At 50.9% G+C, this 20,990-nt stretch overlaps 1 protein-coding gene across 1 annotated transcript in view; it reads left to right on the top strand.

Annotated features, from left to right (window-relative positions):
• The window catches only part of rfx4 (regulatory factor X, 4), a 34,764-nt gene that overhangs the window by 6,052 nt on the left and 7,722 nt on the right, over positions 1 to 20,990 (top strand). The window contains 14 exon segments of the mRNA XM_055650486.1: positions 17 to 106; positions 1,704 to 1,764; positions 2,158 to 2,239; positions 2,241 to 2,282; positions 5,594 to 5,655; positions 7,870 to 8,083; positions 9,089 to 9,166; positions 9,283 to 9,446; positions 10,745 to 10,845; positions 12,675 to 12,733; positions 13,678 to 13,822; positions 14,488 to 14,582; positions 16,088 to 16,205; positions 20,251 to 20,370. Coding sequence (XP_055506461.1) covers positions 17 to 106; positions 1,704 to 1,764; positions 2,158 to 2,239; positions 2,241 to 2,282; positions 5,594 to 5,655; positions 7,870 to 8,083; positions 9,089 to 9,166; positions 9,283 to 9,446; positions 10,745 to 10,845; positions 12,675 to 12,733; positions 13,678 to 13,822; positions 14,488 to 14,582; positions 16,088 to 16,205; positions 20,251 to 20,370 — 1,431 coding nt within the window.

Below are 20,990 nucleotides of genomic sequence, written 5' to 3'. Positions count from 1 at the left end.
GGTTTCCTGTTTGCAGAGAGCTGGATTGAGAGGTGCCTGAATGAGAGTGAAAGCAAACGGTTTCCAAACCACAACGCCCTGGGGAGCACTTCCATCAGCGAAGAGCGTGAGTACGGGGGGGAAAGCATGGGGGGGTGGGAGAGAGAACAGGGTGAGAGAATGGGGTGGGGGGTGTACAGGAGTGGTGAGTACAGGGGGAGGGGACTATGGAGGGGGTAAATGGGTGTTAAGGGGGGGTGGCAGTAAATGTTGTCTTTGACAGTGACCCAGAGCACAGCACAGTACAGTACAGCACAGGACCAGGCCCTTCGGCCCACAATGTCCGTGCCGAACATGATGCCAAATTAAACTGATCTCCTCTACCTGCACATGATCCATATCTCTGCATTATCTGCATATCCATGTGCCTATCCAAAAGCCGCTTAAACACCACCACCTTATCGGCCACCACCACCACCACCACTGGCATTGTGTTCCAGGCTTCCACCACCCTCACTGAGAACAAACCTGCCCCATACTAGCAAGGAAAGATCCTCTTGGATCCTCTTGGTGACTCCCACAGTGACATGAACCTGAGGTGAGGACAAAGCAGAGGGAAAGGAAGGTGCAAGTGACCGTTCAGTGGCACCAAGAGGTACAAACAAGGAACTGCAGATGCCAGTTTACAAAAAAAACAAAACAAAGTGCTGGAGTAACTCCTCGAGTCAGGCCGCATCTCTGAAGAACATGGACAGGTGATGTTTCGGACTTGAAATATCATCTTTCCATGTTCTCCAGAGATGCTGCCGAACCCGATAAGTTACTCCTGCACTTTGTGTCTTTTTTTGTACACAGGAGGGGATGGTTTATGACACTGGACCATGGGCGAGCAAGGAGGAGGACTAGCTGAACTTTGTTGCCTTCCACCACAGTGAAGAATGCTGTGGTGGATGTTTGTGTTAAATGTCATTGTGTATTGTGTATTCTTTTTAAGTGTATCGCTGCTGGCAAATTCATTTCACTGCACCTTCGGGTACATGTGACGAATACAATTGACTTGGACTTTGTCTAAGATCTTCTGAGGCCAATCTGTTAGTGATTCCCAGAGTAAATACAAAACATGGGAAAGCAGGATTTAGTTACTATGCAACAAATAGCTGGAATAAACTTCCTGAAGATTTAAGACTTGCCTCAACTTTGACCACTTTTAAAACAAGACTGAAAACTTTTATGTTTACTTTAGCTTTCAGCTAAATCTTAACTACATTGCACTTTTAATTTTGCACTTTTTATAATGCATTTTTAACTTTGCTTTTATTTTATTTTAATTCTAATTTATTTTAGTCTGAGGGTCAACAATGAGGTAGATGGTTGGTCAGGATCGCTCTCTAGTTCGTGATTGAATGGTTCAGCTGTCCCTGAATCTGGAGGTGTGTGTTTTTACACACCTGTACCTCTTGCCTGATGGGAGAGGGGAGAAGAGGGAGCGACCGGGGTGAGACTGGTCCTTGATTATGCCGAGGATATGTGAGTGGGGCTGGTTCATGCAATGACATCCCGGGCTGACCTCCTGTGGAAGGGAACGTTATTGAAGATGATAGTGTCCAGGTCACTGAGGGACCATGCAAGCTGGGGTCGCCAGGGTCCTGAAGCTGTGTCCTCATGGTGAGGGGTTTGGTGTGAGAATGTGGGATGTCCAACTCACCTAATGTTCCCCTTTACAGATGAAGAAAAGGAAAACAACCGGGCTTCAAAGCCCCACTCCACGCCAGCAACCCTGCAGTGGTGAGTCCAGCAGTACCTCTCCCTGTCCTCCCATCCCCCCCTCCCCTCCTCCCCCCTCCCTTCCCCCTCTCCTTCTCCTTCCTTCCCTTCATTCTCTCCTTCCCCTCCCTTTCCTAATCTTCACCCTCTCCATTTCCTCCCCGTTCGCTGCCTCGCACCCCCCCCCCCCCCCCCCAAATCACCGACAGTATGGGACCATCCTTGTGGGCCGAGGTTGACCAACGACTCTCTGTGGCCTGAGAGTGGACCTTGCTTATGTTGGGGATGAGGTGTGACTCCAGTGCTGGTGCTCCAGAGACCCATGGACTGGGGGTCCAGGCGGGACAGTCGCCCCTTGCCCGCGGCAGAGAGATGCCCTTCCCACAGACTCTGACTCAGCTCTGTCGCCTCTAGGCTGGAGGAGAACTATGAGATTGCGGAGGGCGTGTGCATCCCGCGCAGTGCCCTGTACATGCACTACCTGGACTTCTGTGAGAAAGAACGACACGCAGCCCGTGAACGCCGCCAGCTTCGGCAAGGTAGGTATGGGAATGGGGATGGGGGTGGAGGGGGGTGTGGGGGTTGGGGGGGGGGGGAGGGGGGGCGGCGATTGGGGAGGGGCAGTAAAGCAGGGGCGGGGCCAGGGGCGATGAAGGGCCAGAGAGCCAGACTGCGGAGTTTGTGGGGAGTCGTGGGGAGAGGGAGGGGGAGGGAGTCGACAACAGGAGCGGGGAGTTTGGGTCGACAGCCGGGGGGGGGGGGGGGGGGGGGGGCAGGTGAATGGGTCTCTCTCTCTCTCTCCCTCTCACGCTCCATCTCCCTTCTCTCTAAAGCTCAGAATGCTCCAGTATTCAGCTATGAGTGTAGAAATTGTGGAAGTGGCTGGAAATCCTTTAAAAAGACCAACTGCGATTTTGCAAAATAGTCAACTAATTGCACGACTAATTGGTACAGTTTACTGTTAGAATTGTGAGACGTACATGTTTTGAAATGTGTTGAAAGTAGTCCCCCCCCCCCTCCCCCGCTCCCCCGCTCCAGGGAGGGACCCCAGGCCAGACCCTAGTCGCCATCCGCCAGTCACCATTGTCTCAGCCACTACTACCCTCCTGCCTCTGACTGCTCTCCCTACTCTGTCCAGTGTCTGAATGTATCTCTCTCCCCGCCCCCTCCTGCACTCTCTACCCCTTCCCCCACACCCCCCTATCCCCTTCTCGCTCCCCCATCTCCCCACATCTTCTCCCCATCTGCCCCCACTCTCTCCCCCCCACCCCCCCCACTCTCTCCCCCTCCCCACCCCCCATTCCCACTCTCTCCCCCTCTTACTCCTCACTCTCTCTCACCACTCTCTCCCTGTCCACTCCCCATTATTTTCCTCTCTTATGTCCTGTGTGTTGTGTGATTCTCTATTAGTATTGTATGTGCGAGTGTGTGTGAGTCTACGTGTGCAAAAGAGGGGGGGGGGGAGAAAGAAACACAAAAAGAATCGCAAGTGAGAGAGAGAGAGAGAGAAACAGATATACCAGGAAATCAGAGAAAGCACACACGCGGACAGACACAGACACGACCACAGACACGCACACAGACACGCACACAGACACACAGTTTGTGCGTGTACGCGCGGACACACTTTCTCCGGGATCGCACCCAATGCTCACATCCAATTGTTATGGAAACCACAACTTTCTTTGGCGACACATATGAGGCCAGTTTTACTCTTCTGACTTTTTTCCTCCAGTGGACTAATTGAACACACAAGAGACTTTCGCAGAGTTCCTGGAGTGGTTTGAAGTTATTTACACTGTGGCCCCATGCAAATAACCTGCCGCCCAAACGTGGCTTTTTAATGCACGTTAATTCACCTGCTACGCCCCACACTAACTAAAGAATCGGCAACTGGTGCTGACGTTTAAAATAATTTAGTGAACGCGCGGCGCGGCGTCGGGACCAGAGTAGAATTGACAATGAAAGCCGAGAAAATGTGAGTCGGGGATGTTGGTTGGATCTAAGCGCAAACTCTTTGTCTGTAGAAGTTGGCCCGTTGTAGGATGTGCTTTCCCACAGCCTTGGGAAGTTCACCATGCCTCTACATGTGGATCTTAAAAGATAGGGGGGAGGGATTAGCGCGCAATTAAAGGCGGTGCGGGGCAGTGGTGTTGTGGAATTTTAGATCAGTAGCTGGAACAGCGGGAGTCTCCTTTAGCTAAGCTTCATTGAATTTGCACAAATAAACCCAGGGGCTGTCTCTCCGTCTGCTCATTTATTACCGCCGGCCAAACCCCAGCTACTTGCAAACTCCCGGCTCCTGTTTCAGAAACTTTCGGCAATGAAATTAAAACGAGACGTTCTGCCGGCTCGGGGGTTTCACAGGGCAACTCTTTCCCAGGGCCCCGTGTCTGTCTAACGCCGGGAGACTCGGCTGCGGGAACGGTCGGTGCTGGCGGTTCCCCTCCCTCCACCACTACACCACCCCCGGCCTTTGTGGCGGCGCATTTACATAAATTTCCATAGATGGAATAATTCCCGGGAGAGGTTTGCTGGGGCACAACATGCAAAATAACCCACCCTCCCTTGTCAATCTGTCAGCCTTTATAGCTTCCCAGACTCCACACCGAACGGCTCGCCATCTGACTGGGCACTTTCCTCGCAGAACTTTGTATACAGAGCCCCGGGAGAATCTTGACACAAGCAAATGCAAGTGCAGGTTTAGCAACAAAAAAACCCCCACAAAGTACTGGAGTAACTCAGCAGGTCAGGCTGCATCTCTGGAGAACATGGATGGTCGGGACCCTTCTTCAGATTGATCGATGTTCTCCAGAGGTGCTGCCTGGCCCGCTGAGTTACTCCAGCACTTTGCGTCTTTTTTTACATAGGAAAATTTAAACCGGTTGAAGTTTTTTTTTAAATTCTTGAAATCTAAAATGAGAAGCAGGGGTGTTGGGGATGATGTGTGGGTCAGTGTGTCGGCAGGGGTGGGGCTTCTGATTCAACATTGAATCACTATATCACATTGAATCATTTTGGTGGTACAGGGGTAGAGTTGCTGCCTTACAAGCGCCAGAGACCCGGGTTCGATCCTGACTACGGGTGCTGTCTGTACGGAGTTTGTATGTTCTCCCCGTGACCGCGTGGGTTTTCTCCGGGTGCTCCGGGTTCCACACACCAAAGACGTGCAGGTTAATTGGCTTTGGTGACAATTGGAAATTGTTCCTGGTGTGTAGGATAGTGCTAGTGTATGGGGCAATCGCTGGACGGGCGGACTCAGTGGGCCGAAGGGTCTGTTCCCGCGCTGTATCTATAAAGTTGCACAACTCCGACTGTGGTGTCGACGCGGTGGCAGATCCTGGGGAACTACACACAGGAGAATACAACACAGATAACACCGGGGAAAAGTGAACAACACCGGGCTCCGGCGCAATAGGGATTCGCACTGAATCAGCCGTGTGCGCGTTCGATATTTTGTTCACAATAACTCTTACCTTCACATTTATCACTAAAACAGCCGCGGAAAACAGTCGGACGCGTTTGATGCAAGCTATGTGTTGGAAGATTAAATTTCCCCTGACCTCTATCACACCTTTATCAACTTTGACAGGGGGTTAACAGAGAGGGAGTGTTGATAAAAGGTTTGAGGTTGTTCAGCGCTTGAGGCGGAGGAGGAGGAGGAGTGGGAGGGAGGGAGGGGGAGGAGGGAGGAGTGGAGGGAGGAGGGAGGGGAGGGGGGGAGGGGGTACAAAACACTTTCCCTAAATATCCCCCACGACCAATGTACGTTTGATCAAAAATCTTTAACCGCACTTAGGCCGTGACTGCAGAGAACGAGACCCTTCCTGAAAGACTTTTCTTCATTTAGATCATTCGACAACAATTCCCACAACTGACGACAAGAAGATTAGGAACGCGAGGTCAGTCAAAGTAAGTACCCGCTCTGTACCTGCCTCTTGTCAGTATCATAACTGTGGTCGGGTGTGAAGAGACACTGCTCTCGGCAACAAATACTCATCCTTTTGTGGAAAAAGTTGTAATTTAATTAAAACAAGTTAAACTGCAAATGGTACAGAGAAGAACCACGAGAATGTTGCCAGGACTCGAGGGTCTGAGCTGTAGGGTGGGGGGGGGGGGGGGGGGGTACAAATCTGTGAGAGGCAGGCTAGGACTTTATTCACCGGAGCGAGAGAGAGATTTATTAGGAATCTGAGAGTGCAACTTTTTTCCTCAAAGGATGCATGGAATGAGCTATCAGAGGAGGTAGTTGAGGCAGGTACAATAACAGCATTTAAAAGTTATTTGGACGGGTACATGGATAGGAAAGGATTGGAGGGATATGGAGCAAACGCAGGCAAATGGAACTAGCGTAGATGGGGCATCTTGGTCAAGGTAGGCCGAGGGGTCTATTTCCATGCAGGATGACTAAGACTCTAATCTAAAATATTTAATGCAGAGCCAGAGCCGACAGAATGCTCATGTATTTAAGTTGCTCATGTATTTAACCTGGTCCTATCCTGGAAGAATTCTGTGCGTTTCAGCGAGGTCATCTCTCATTCTCTGAAGCGAACGTAGTTCTCGTCTCCTGAACCTCCCATGCTGCCCCACCATCCCAGACATGTCTGGGAGTCTGCGTCTCTCTCTTCCCTCCCCCTCCCTGAGGCAACAGATCAAAACCGGCATAGATGGGGCACCTTGGTCAGCATGGACGAGATGGGCTGAAGGGCCTGTTTCAGCGCTGTATGACTAAAACTGTATATAGTACTCCATGCCTTGCACAATTGTAGTGAGTTTTTGCGACTCTTCATTCTGTAGTCACTCAGTGGTTGAGAAACTGGGAGGAAAATACAAACTTTCCATCACAGACATATTATTGTTTTGTTTATCTTAGTTATTATTGTCACATGGTTTAGTGAAAAGCTTTTTTATTGCGTGCTATCCAGTCAACAGAAAGACTATACGTGGTTGTAATCAAGCAGTCCATAGTTTACACATACTGGTTATAGGCTAAAGGGAATATTATTAAAGGTATATTATTTAGTGTAAAATAAAATCCGATTATAGTTCAAACGTCTTCAGTGAGATAGGAGGTCAGGTCCACACTCTAACTGGTGAGAGGACAGTTCAGTTGCCTGACAACAGCTGGGAAGAAACTGTCCCTGAAACTGGAGGTATGTGTTTTGAAACTTCTTTACCTCTTGCCTGATGGGAGAGAGGAGCAGCGTTCTGCTCCTAGAACTCATGAACGTGTAGTATATACAGAAACATGTATGAGTGGCTAATGCAACCTCCCTTGGTTCACCTGCTGACCTGGGAGGTTTGATTGTGTGACTAAGTAACGCTGCAACCCCTGTCCCACATAGGAAACCTGAACGGAAACCTCTGGAGACTTTGCGCCCTACCCAAGGATTCCGTGCGGTTCCCGGAGGTTTTTGTCAGTCTCCCTATCTGCTTCCACTACCTGCAACCACCTGCAACCTCCTGCAACCTCCGAGAACCGCACGGAAACATTGGGTGGGGCGCAAAGTCTCCAGAGGTTTCCGTTGAGGTTTCCTAAATGGGGGCAGATTGATGTGAATATGGGAGAGAACAGGCTACGGGGTAATGCGAGTGCTCCGAGGGCCAGTATCAACTCTGTGGACCAAATGGCCTTCGGTGCTGTAAGGAGACGTGAGATCCTACCACCGATACGTTTTTTGTTTAGTTTCGTTTATTATTGTCACGTATAGCGAGGTTGTGAAAAGCTTGTGTTTGCATGCTTCCAGTCAATGTAAAGACTATACACGTATAACCGTCCACAGCGCACAGTAAACGAATAACGTTTACAGCATTTCATGCAAGGTCTGATTCGAGATAGTTCAGAGGTCTCCAGTGAGGTCGTTGAGAGAAGTTAGACACAGAAAGCTGGAGTAACTCAGCGGGCCAGGCAACATCTCTGGAGAGAAGGAATGAATGGTTGATGTTTCGGGTCGAGACCCTTCTTCAGTTCAGGTAGTTAGTTCAGAGGTCAGGACCGCTTTCGGCGACACAAAAAAACAGCAGTCGCAGGAATCTTGAGCCAAACACAAAGTGACGGGGATGCTCAGCGGGTAAGGCAGCGTCTGTGGGGTGCGTGGTTGTAACTCTGTACGTTGCTGCCGACAGGTATCATTACTACGGAATAGCGGTGAAGGAGAGTTCGCCGTACTATGATGTGATGTATTCCAGGAAAGGAGCTGCGTGGGTGAATGAGACGGGAAAGAAAGAGGTAGCGAAGCAAGCGGTGGCTTACTCGCCCCGCTCCAAGCTGGGCACCCTGCTGCCTGAATTCCCCAACGTCAAGGACCTAAACCTGCCCACCAGCCTCTCAGAGGAGAAGGTAAACGGAGCCACTGGCCTCCAGCCAACACCCATCCAGTCAGAGTCAACATGGTGGCGCAGTGGTAGAGTTGTCCGCCTCACAGCCCCAGAGACCCGGGTTCGATCCTGACTACGGGTGCTGTCTATATGGAGTTTGTACATTTTCCCTGTGACCGCGTGGGTTTCCTCCGGGTGCTCCGGTTTCCTTCCACACTCTAAAGTCGTGTAGGTTTATAGGTTAATTGGTTTGGCAAATTTGTAAATTGTCCCCAGTGTGTACGGTGAGATCGCTGGTCGGGTTGTATCTCTGAAGTCTTCAATATAAAGCGTGGGCTGGAGTCCCAGGGCAGAGCCGCCTGCGGCTTAACACAACGCTGCAATGCCCGGGGTCCCGTAACTGACACCAGCAACTATGTTGGAGCATTCGCCGGCCAATCTGCCCAATGCCGAAGACTGCCCCCTCCCACACTCTCCACCTCCATCGCCACCTTCTCTTGCCCCACACCCCTCCCCCCACTCTGTATCCAGCCTCTCCCCACCCCTCTGTGGGAGCGAGAGCCACACTTGCCCCACCCACCCTCTGGGGAAGTGGTTGTTGGTGATGGTCGCAGTCTGATGGGGCAGTTGGGACATTGACGTGAGATTTTGTTTTGATCGGAAGGACTCGCAGAGGGTTTGAATGATTCGATGGGCCGTGTTGTGATATAGGAGAAATGTCCGCACAGGAAGCGGACGGATAAACAGCGGAAACAGCTGGGCAGCCAGAGGTTCAGGTTAAGAGGGAGTTTGCAGGGACAACGGGGAGGGTGTTCCAGGTATGGTGAGACCCCAGAACTTCCTGCCTCCTCGTTAGTTACATATAAAAGGCATTGGGACAGGTACATAGACAGGAATTGTTTAGAATGATATGGGTCAAATGCTGGCAGGTGGGCCGTGCGTGGACTTGGCATCTTGGTCGGGATGGGCAAATGGGGCCGAAGGGCCTGCTTCCGTGCTGTATGACTGTGACCGTCTCTTGCCGCAGGTCTCCACGTTCATCATGATGTACCGGACACACTGCCAGAGGATCCTGGACACGGTGATCAGGGCAAACTTCGACGAGGTAACGTTAGGCCGTGCCCAGCGCCCATCGCCCATTGCCCGCCGCCTGCTCCCACCCCTCGCCCGCTCCCGCCGCCCCGACCGCCTCTGACGGTGTTTCTTTCCCATGTCGTGCAGGTGCAGAGTTTCCTGCTGCATTTCTGGCAGGGCATGCCCCCTCACATGCTGCCTGTGCTCGGCTCCTCCACCGTTGTCAACATCGTCGGCGTCTGTGACTCCATCCTCTACAAGGCCATCTCCGGCGTGCTGATGCCCAGCGTGTTGCAGGCTCTGCCCGACAGGTCGGTCATCTCACCCGCTCACCCCTACTGTGGGGTGCAGCACCCACCCACCCCGGTCCCCCCCCCCGTGGGGTGGTCACCCCCACCCCGGTCACACCCACCCCGGTCACCCCCACCCCGGTCACACCCCCCCCCGTCCACACCCCGGTCACCCCCCCACCCAGGTCACCCCCACCCAGGTCACCCCCACCCCGGTCACCCCCCCCCCCGGTCACCCCCACCCCGGTCACCCCCCCCCGGTCCCACCCACCAGTCACTCATCCCGGTCAAATCCACCCGACATGTTGGCCATCACTGGCACCAGTGGTCCCTGACCATGGAGAGTCAACCGCCCCACCCTGGTCACACCCACCCACCCCTGGGTGCAGCATCCCCCATGCCACCCCCCCTGGGTGCAGCACCCACCCCACATCATGCTCCCTACCTCTGAGCACAGCACCCACCCATAACACCCCCACCCCCCATGCAGCCCCCACCCGCATCACCCCCACCCCCGGGTGCAGCACCCATCCACACACCACCACCCTGGGTGCAGCACCCATAGCACACCCCCACCCCTGGGTGCAGCACCCACCACATCACCCCCACCCCTGGGTGCAGCACCCATCCACATCACCCCAACCCCCGGGTGCAGCACCCATCCACATCACCCCCACCCCTGGGTGCAGCACCCACCCATGTCACCCCCACCATGTCACACAGCCATCCATCCATCACACTTTGGCCTTGGGCCATTCTGTCTCTGCCCTGTCCATTATACATCTGGCTGCATGTCTGCCCAGGACACCAGGTACTTTACTGACCTGATGTATTCTTCACCTGGTCACAGTCTCAACAGGCCCTTCGGCCCATCTTGTCCATGCCGATCAAGGTGCCCCATCTATACCAGTCCCATATATCAGCGTATGGTTCATATCTCTTTAAAATCTTCCTATCCATGTGCAGGTCCAAGTGCCTTTTAAATCTTGTTATATCACCTGCCTCAACTACGTCCTCAGGCAGCTCATTCCATACGCCCACCATCCACTAAGTGATAAAGTTGCCTCTCAAGTTATAAAATATTTCCCCTCTCAGCTTAACACACAATGAACATGTTCTAAAGCCGGGCGTGATGGGTAACAGGTCGAGACAAGGCTGGATGTATCTGGGCAAAGCCTGACGTTTATAGGACTGTCACCACATTGAAGGCACTGTATGGATGCAGGTTGCTGTTGTAGTGAAGGAACAATCATGTCTGGTTGGGACACAAGAGGTCCGTGTTTAATTCATTGACGATATTCTCTTTGTTGCAATTCCAGTCTCACTCAGGTGATTCGAAAATTTGCCAAACAGCTGGACGAGTGGTTGAAAGTGGCGTTGCACGAACTTCCTGAAAACTTACGAAACATCAAGTTTGAGTGTGAGTGATCCGTTGGTGTGAACTCGCTTGTTTGGTACCCGCAAGGCACACTTGTGACACACACCTATTTTTCACACCTACGCAGTTGTCCAGTTTAATATCTTTGTAAAACACAAAGTGATGGAAGAACTCAGCGGTCAGGCAGCATCTGTGGAAGAAATGGACCAACGGCGTTTTGTGTCGGGACCCTTCAGACGAGGCAGGAAAAATGTCAGTGAAGAAAGATTTTGTCCTGAAACATGGTCTGTCCATTCCCTCCACAGATGCTGCCTGACCCATTGAGTTCCTCCAGCAGATTGTTTTTGGCTCCAGATACAAGTATCTGCAGTTTATTTTGTTAACATCTTTGTACCCTGGATATGTGACAGATGAACACACATCCTCGGTCCCACACTGTGACCTGTGGACATCCTTACTGGGGTAAATAACAAAATATCTTTACATGAGTGATGCCTGGATTAGCTCCAGGGAGAGATTGGACTGACTTGGATTATTTTCTCTGGAACATCAGAGGTTGTGGGAAGACCTGGCAAAAGTATTTGGGACCATGCGAGGCATAAACAGGGTAGACAGTCAGTACCTTTTTCCCAGGATGGAAAAATCAATTCGTAGAGGACAGAGCTTTAAGGTGAGAGGGGCAACATTTCAACAAAATGTGCGGGGTGACTTTTTTACGGAGAGTAATGAGTTCCCAGGGGTGGTGGTTGATGCAGATGCGATAGTGGCACTGAAGAGACATTTGGATAGACACGTGGATATTCAGGGAATGGAGGGATAGGGATTACGTGCAGACAGATAAGTGTTGGTCTTGATGTCATGTTCAGCACTGACATTGTGGGCTGATGGGCCAATTCTTGTGCTGTAATGTTCTATGTTACTAAAGATATTCTAAAGTCAGTCTAACACCATTAGCTGAGTGTGTGCACCAGTTTAACACCAGTGGCCGAGTGCATGTGGGAAGGAACTGCAGATGCTGGTTTACACTGAAGATAGGCACAAAATGCTACTTCTCAGAATGGAGGCGTGTGACCAGTGGTGTACCTCAGGGTTCAGTGCTGGGCCCATTACTGTTTGTCATCTACATCAATGATTTGGATGAGAACATGCAGAGCAAGATTAGAAAGTTTGCTGATGTTACAAAAGTTAATGGTTTTGCAGAAGGGCCTGTTTCCACACTGTATTAATCTATGACTCTATCTATCCATAACTCAGCGGATCAGACAGCATCTCTGGATAGTAAGAATGGGTGACGTTTCTGGGTTGAGATCCTTCAGTGAGAGTCAGGGGAGAGGGAGACACAGAGATAAGGAAGGGTGAGGGGTGTATGTTGCAGAAGTCTCGTCGGAGTGAGGAGGAGAACTTCTTCAACGTCGGCATACCTTGAGGAGATCTCGCAGTGGAGCAAACAAAATATGTAGGAAGAAATTACAGATACTGGTTTAAACCGAAGATAGACACCAAAATGTTGGAGTAACTCAGCGGGTCAGGCAGCATCTCTGGATCTTTGGCTGAGTGAGTGCACTAGTCTAACACCAGTGACTGAGTGTGTGCACCAGTGTAACACTAGTTGGAGTGTGTACATTCCACACATCTATGATCTGCAGATGTTATCCCTTTGACCACAATTGTCTTCGCTGTTGTCAGGGGGGAAACTGGAGTGTCTGAGCTACTGATCCTCCTGTCTGTGTTACTGGGTGCGGAGTTAACTCCTTACTAACCGATGATGATGATGAGGATGTGTTTAGCGGTGGATTGGGATGGTGGGGATGGGGGCGCTGTGGGTGGGGAGGTCAGACGATTCTTTATATGGACACTGTGCTTCCTTCCAGTGGCGAGAAGATTTTCACAAGTTCTCAGGCGCCAGACTTCCTTAAACCACTTGTGCCAGGTAAGGTCAAATCAGGCCGACCTCTGACCCCTGACCCGGCCACACTAACCCATGCTGCCCACACTCCCAGGTGATCTCAGAGCTGGGGCCCATTAACGTCATCCACACATACACTGATATACAGCAAGTGCCAGATCTTTAGTCCTGTCTTACCATCATTGACTGATTCTAATAGCTGTGGGTATAATTATTAACATGTGTACTGGCATACAGTGAGTTCATAAGTTCATAAGTTATAGGAGCAGAATTAGGCCATTTGGTCCATCAAGTCCATTCCACCATTCAATCATGGCTGATCTACCTTTTCCTCTTAACTTCTTTCTCCTCCTCACAAAGTGAGGAACTTTCCGTGCCTGCAATCCATGTAAATCTACATGACCGTAATACTCTCCATTCTGTGTCTCAGGCCCAATCCTGTTGGACTCTCTATCCTCACTCCATTCCCAATCCGCTCCCACTCCCACTACCACTCCCACTGCCACTGCCACCCTGTACACTCACTCCCCTGGCCTGAGACCATCGCTGGGGGTCTGAGGAGAAGTCTGTCACCAACCCCACCACCCTGCCCTCACACACCTGGGGCGTTGGAGACACAGGCAGAGTCAGGGGTCAGGGGTCAGGGGACGCGGAGAGAGTTGGCGGAGTTGAGGAGCTAAGTCACGGACTGAGTGGGGATGTCAGGGCTGGGATCAGGGGCAGGGTGGGGGTGTGAGGACACAGGCAGAGCTGGGGTGTCAGAGTGCAGAGAGAGTTGGGCACTGCCTGGCCTGTGGGGAGGGGGTCTCGGGCAGAGTTGGGCGTGGGGACACAAGGAGAGTCAGGGTCTCGGGGCGGGGGGAACACGAGCAGAGTGGGAGGTGTCAGGGTGTGGGGGTAACGGGCAGAGATGGGCCGGTGGGGAGTGGGGAAGGGTCCGGACTGATGGCGTGCCCTCTCCCCGGCAGGCGTCGCGGGCGGTGATCCACAGCGCAGACATCACCTTCCAGATGCTGGAGGATTGGCGTGGCGTGGACGTGGGCAGCATCAGCAAGCAGACCCTGTTCACCATGGAGAGCTGGCAGGCCCAGCACCAGCAGCTCATCGTTAAACGTGAGGCAGCACCGCGCAACACCTTTCCCCCACTGTGCAGCGGGCTGCCCCGCACCCACCTGCCCCTGCACTGACCGTCTCCCCTAGCACCACCAGTCTCCCCCGCGCACTGACCATCACACTCACTGACCTGCACACACACACTTGTCCATCTCACACACACACACTGACCAACTCTCCCTACAAGGCCAGTCTCCCCAGCGCGCCGACTATCTTCCCCGCAGCCCAGCCAGTCTTCCCTATCCACTGGTCATCTCCCTTCCTGACTGTCACACACTGACTGTCACCCACACACTGATCATCACACACACACACACACACACACACACACACACACACACACACACACACACACACACACACACACACACACACACACACACACACACACACACACACACACAATGGCCATTACATACACTGACTGTCCCTCCAGAACGGTGTCATTGTGTCCAATGCCTGAATTACCCTCGGATTCCCTTTATCTTCTTGGCTGAGCTCAGGCTGTGATGTCGGTTCTTGAGCTGTCCACCCAGCTCCACGCCCAGGCTCCGAGCCCTGCATGTGCCCCAGGGTGGGATGTGTCAACAGCTAGATTCTGCATTGCCCAGGCAGATGTACCTCCCCTCCTTGACCACGGTGCCCTTCACCTCTTGTGCCCACAGTGTATCAGGAATTCGACCAACTCCTGGAGGAACAGTCACCCATCGAATCCTACATTGAGTGGCTGGACTCCATGGTGGACAGATGTGTCGTCAAGGTTGGTGGGCAGATGTTTTCTCTTCCCAATGCTACATTTTTGCAAGGGCTGACCATGTAATAATCTACTCGGGATGGTCCCCAGCATGGGTGGGTACTCATAAGGTCATAAGTGAGAGGGGTAGAATTAGGCCGTTTAGCCCATCAAGTCTAATCTGCATTTCAATCATGGCTGATCTATCTCACCCTCCTAACCCCATTCTCCTGTCTTCTCCCCATAACCTCTGATACCTGCACTAATCAAAAATCTATCTATCTCTGCCTTAAAAATATCCACTGACTTGGCTTCTACAGCCTTCTGTGGCAAAGAATTCCACAAATTCACCACCCTCTGACTAAAGAAATTTCTCCTCTTCGGACTAAAAGTACGTCCTTTCATTCTAAGACTATGATCTCTAGTCCTAGACTCTCCCAGTGGAAAACATCCTCTCCACATCCACTCTCTCCAAGCCCTCATTATTCTGTATGTTTCAATGAGGTCCCACCTTATTCTTCTAAATCCAGTGAGTACAGCCCAGTGCCGACAAAATTGCTCATAGGTTAACCTTCCATTCCTGGGATCATTCTGTAAACCAGCTCTGGAACCTCTCCAGAGCCAGCCATCCTTCCACAGATACGGTCCCCGTTTTTGCTACAATATTCAAGCCATCTGGGGCCTTAAAGCGCTTAGGAGCCTCATTGACATCCCCGTTTTTGCTGCCCTCTTTAAATTAAATGATAGCGTTTTTGCTTTCTTTAACCGATTTTGGGAATCTTGCACCAGCACTCCCAAGTCCCTTTGCACCTCTGATTTCTGGATTATCTCTCCTTTTAGAAAATAGTCCGTGCCTTTATTCCCACTACCAAAATGCATGAGTCCACACTTCGCTACACTGTATTCCATCTGCCACTTTTCTGCCCACTCTCCCAACCGGTCCAAGTCCTTCTGCAGAATCCCTGCTTTCTCTACATTACCTGTCCTTCCACCTATTTTCGTATCATCCGCAAACCTGGCCACAAAGCCTTCAATGCCCTTGTCCAAATCATCAATATACAATGTGATATTGCGCGATATATAACGTTGAAATCATCATTATACCGCGTGAATATGAAGCGGCCCCAGCACCGACCCCTGCGGAACTCCACTAGTCAACCAGAAAAAGCTCCCTTTATTGCCACTGTTTGTCTTCTGCCATCCAGCCAACCTGTTTGTTAGACCGAAGAGCCTGTTCCCATGCTGTATCTCTAAAATCAAATATCCTTCCATTCCCTGCATATCCATGTGCCTTTCTAAAAGTCTCTTAAACACCACTATTGTATCTGCCTCCATCAACACTGCTGGCAGCACTTTCCAGACACCCACCACCCTCCGTGTAGAGAAACGTCGCCACATATCTCCATTAAACTTTGCCCCTCTCACCTTAAAGCTCTGCCTTCAAGTCTCTGACATTTTCCCCACCTGGGATGAAGACTGGGACTGTTCACGCTGCCCATGACTCTCACGATCTGCGACTCTGTGGTTTGTAGGTGGCAGCATCACAGACGGGCACTCTGAAGAAGGTGGCGCGGCAGTTCTTACTGATGTGGTCTTGCTTCGGGACGAGAGTCATCCGGGACATGACGTTGCACAGCGCTCCGAGCTTTGGTAAGCTGCTGCCCTGCGAGTGACACACAGAGACACATCCAGACACACTCACTGCAGAATCACACAGAGACAGGGTCACTGTAGAATCACACAGATTTTTTTTTAAAAATAATTTCAAAATAGACTTTATTCAGGTAATAGATATACAATACATGAACCGTGCAAAAAAATTAATCCAACATTTTCGGAGGCTATACAAAATATTCAATTAAGTCCACATACATTGCCCAAATTTCACAAATTTATCCCCCACCCTTGCCACTCATGTGGCCCACTGGCGTGGAATCCCTTCCCTTATTTTGAGGAGCATCTCCACCACACCCTGCCCCCCATGTCCTGCAATGGAAGGACCCTACACTGTGGTCCTCCCCCACCGAGCCTTGGTGTTGGCTGCACCAAGCTTCAGTGCGTCCCTGAGCACGTACTCCTGCAGTCTGCAGCAGGCTAGTCGGCAACATTCCCCGATGGACAACTCGCTCCGCTGGGTGGTGAACAACGCTCGGGCAGACCAAAGAGCGTGTTTCACCGAGTTGATGACCTTCCAGCAGCACTCGATGTCAGTCTCTGAATGCATCCCTGGGAACAGTCTGTAAATCAGAGAGTCCTCTGTGATGGAGCTGTTCAGAATAACCCGTGACAGGGACCCTTGCAGACCTCTCCAGAATCTCTTTGCGAATCCATGCTCTGCAAAGAGGAGGGCAACCGTCTCCTCTCCATAGCAGCCGTCCCGAGGGCAGCATGTGCTGCTAGTGAGGTTCCGACGGTGCAGAAAGGATCTGACTGGGAGGGCTCCCCTCACCAGAATCACACAGATACAGGGTCACTGCAGTCACATAGCATCAGACTGCAGAACCACACAGAGACACACTCACTGTACAGTCACACAGAGACACAATGTAGAGTCACACAGAGACACACTGTAGAGTCATGCAGACACACTGTGGAGTCAGACAGAGACACACTCACTCCAACATACTGCATAGAAAAATAAACAATTTTGCAATGATTGACGCAAAGTGCCAGAGAAACTTAGCAGTCAGGCAGCATCTCTGTAGAACATGGATAGGTGACGTTTTGCATTGGAATCCTTTTTCAGACGAGTCTTGACCTGAATCGTCACCTATCCATGTTCTCCAGAGTTGCTGTCTAACTTTGTGTCTTTTTGTGTAAACCAGCACCTGCAGTTCCTTGCTTCTACTCTTATGCAATTATGTCTTGAACCCCATGCTATTTCTCCATTGCCACTGACTGCTCTCTGTGGAATCCCAAATGGAATTATTTCCAGCCAACCAATGTTTATCCAAACCAATCAATCTTGTTGTTCTACCAGAGGTTGGAAATCTTCCACAGGTTTAACATGACATTTGTTTTGTGACTTAAAGTTGGATATTGATGAACTGATGGCAGTCTTGAGGATTCTGATAGGATTTCATGCAAAGTATTATTTTAAACCTTATAATTTCTTATGAAATGTTCACAGATATATAGATAGGAAGGGTAGAGAGGGCTATGGGCTACAGTCCTCTGAGCCCCTTCCTGCCCATATATCTGTCCAAATAGAGATTAATTAAATCATGTGGAATATCTAGGATAGATGCACCACAGGTGCGGGAATCAAGAACTAGAAGTATAAGAAGGGAAAGATTTAATAGGAATCTGCGGGGCAACTTTTCCATTGAGAGGGTGGTGGGTGTTTGGAACATGCAGGCAGAGGAAATAGTTGTGGGAGGTACAACATTTAAAGGATATTTGGACAGATACACTCATAGGAAAGGTTTAGAGGAATTTTGGCCAAACACAGGAAATTGGGACCAGCTGAAGAAGCATCTTGTTCGACATGAACAGGTTGCGTGAAATAACTTGTTCCCGTGCTGCAAACTCTCTGTAACAACAGCAGTTCCATCAATCATATTCTTACAATAATTCAAACATCCAAAATAATTACCAGCAGAACGCTCAAACGACAATGCAACAATGAATTCTGCTTCATACTGTTCTCCCTCAGTACCGCCCCTCCCACAGAACTGCACCTCCCTCAGTTCTGCCCCAACCTCAGTACTATCCCTCCCCCTCAGTACCTGCCCCTCCCCTCAGTCTTGCTCCCCCCTCAGTCTTGCTCCCCCCTCAGTCTTTCCCCCCTCAGTCTTGCCCCCCCTCAGTCTTGCCCCCCTCAGTCTTGCCCCCCATCCCTCAGTCTTTCCCCCCCCCTCAGTATTTCCCCCCCCTCAGTCTTGTCCCTCCCCCTCAGTATTGCCCCCCCCACAGTCTTGCCCCTCCCCAGTCTTGCCCCCCTCAGTCTTGCCCCCCCCCCCTCAGTCTTGCCTCTCCCCTCAGTCTTGAGCCCTCCCCCCTCAGTCTTGCCCCCCCTCCCTCAGTCTTGCCCCTCCTGTCTTTGCCCCCACCCCCCCTCAGTCCTGCCCCCCCCTCAGTCTTGCTCCTCCCCCTGTCCTACCCCTCCCTCAGTGATGCACTGTGTTGCCTTGGTTCTCTGGAGTGTGTTTGTGACCCATGTCCCTATGAGTCCAGAGGGGAAGAGCCAGACAGAGTAACCTTGGATGACAACGAACTGGATTTATAACACTCTTCAGTTTTGGCAATCCGTGCCATTTATTTCCAGATTATTTGAAGCTACAGTGGGGACACTCCGGACCTGTACTTGTGGTCCTGTCCCCACACCCTCTCCACACCTGCAGCAGTGACCAGAAGCTGGGAATGCACTGTCCATGGTGCTGAAGTTCCCAGTGCCTGCATTCATCTACTGAATCTGTCCATTTCTCCCCTTGCTCCGTTCCTAAAATACAGTGTTTGGAACTGGACCTGGAGTCCACTTGTCGCTGAGCCTATGTTGTATGTAAATCAGGGCCACCCATGGGTGCACCTGTGACGTGGCTGCACCCTTTGCAGAGCGGTGTGTAGAACCAACCCGGACTCCCACTCTCACATCTCCACAGTCAGTTCAACAAAGGTGACATTCTATAAATGGGGAGCACCTCGTCCCCACCCCCCCAGCCCTCTCCCTCATCCCAGCCCTCTCCCCATCCCACAGCCCCTGTAGTGTGAGTTTATCCATTGTAAAGTAACACTAGGGCAGCACTTACACAGAAGGTGGCAGGACCATAGAGAATGTTTTAGAGAGACCTATGCAACTACACAGTTCGCTGAAGGTGGTGGAAGATTGCAACCTTCACGTGGGCCACCCTGTTTCACCTAATGCAATCAACTCGACATGTACAAGATTAAATAGAACAAGTTGTCCTACAACTTTAGGCTGTGCACGCCACACGAAAGAAGAAGAAGATAGTTCCCTGAATGTGGTGTCTCGTGTGCAGGGTGGTGAAGAGGGCATTTGGCATACCTGCCATCAACAGTCAAGGTTTTGTGTACATGAGCTGCAATGTTATATTGTAATTGTGCTGGTCATTATTGAAACCACATTTGGCATACTGTGTGCAGTTCGGGTCACTAGGCTAAGGACATTTCATTAAACCAGAGAGGGTGCAGCGAGGATCCACAAGAATGTTACTGGGAATAGAGGGAGAGACAGGGTGAGCTGGATAGATAATAAAAGACTGAGCGGTGACTTTATAGAGGGGTATAGAATTACAAGGGGTGGAGGTAAAGTGGATGCTCACAGTCTTTTCCCCAGCTTAAGGGAATCAAGAACCAGAGGACACAGTTATAAGGTGAGAGGGGAAAGAGTTAATACGGACTCGAGGGGCAACCTTATCACATGGAAGATGGTGGGTCTGTGGAATGAGTTGCCAGAGGAGGTAGTTGAGGCAGGTACAATAGCAACATTTAAAATACATTTAGGCAAGTTCATGGATATGAACGTTTTCGAGGGTTATGGTTCAAGCAGAGGCAAATGGGACCAGTATAGAGGGGCCAAGTTGGTCGGCATCGGGTAGGGTGGGCTGAAGGGCCTGTTTCCTCACTGTATGACTCTATGACTACAATACGATGCCTACTCACCAGAATAGTTTGGTGAGTTGAGTGGCCTGTTTCCTCTCTGACTGTAAAGATTACAATCAATTTCTTTTGCTAGGTTCCTTCCACTTGATCCACTTGACCTTTGATGACTACGTACTCTATCTGCTGGAGTCTCTCCACTGCCAAGAGAGGGCCAACGAGCTTATGAGGGCCATGAAGGGGGAGCGTTGCACAGGTACAGAGGGAACGTTCATATCAACCTGTCTGAACCAGGTTCCCACCCGAAACATCACCCATCCATTTTCTCCAGAGTTGCTGCCTGACCTGCTGAGTGACTCCAGCACTCTGTGTCCATTTGTGTAATCCAGCAACTGTTTCTACGGTTATGTGCATCACCCATGGCCAGTTCTGAAACTCCCTTCCTGAAACTCTGCCGTCCACTCTTGTCTCTTTCAGACACATCTTTATAAACTCAACCCGGACACAATCTCAGTCTTTGCACATGACACCACAACTTGAGAATACTGAACAGTAAAACTCTGGTGATCCACTCCCCTACCATTTGGAAAACCCTGTGGTCCAATACCATGTGTGACCAATCACACACTGAAGTAGGAGGGAGGAGAGAGAGCGAGAGACAGCGAAACAGAGAGACAGAGAGAGAGAAATAGGCCATTCAGCCCATCAAGTCTACTCTGCCATTCAATCATGACTGATCTATCTTTCCCTTTTAAACCCATTCTCCTGCCTTCTCCCCGAATCAGCTGCACCACTGTTGAGGTTGGGAGGGGTTCAGAAGGCAGCAACAGATGAACAAAGAGCGGAGAATGGATAAGTGATCAGCAAGAAATGTAA

The sequence above is a fragment of the Leucoraja erinacea genome, chromosome 19, assembly GCF_028641065.1.
Source record: "Leucoraja erinacea ecotype New England chromosome 19, Leri_hhj_1, whole genome shotgun sequence".
Classification (NCBI taxonomy): Eukaryota; Metazoa; Chordata; class Chondrichthyes; order Rajiformes; family Rajidae; genus Leucoraja; species Leucoraja erinaceus.
This window is presented reverse-complemented; position numbering and strand designations above follow the sequence as displayed.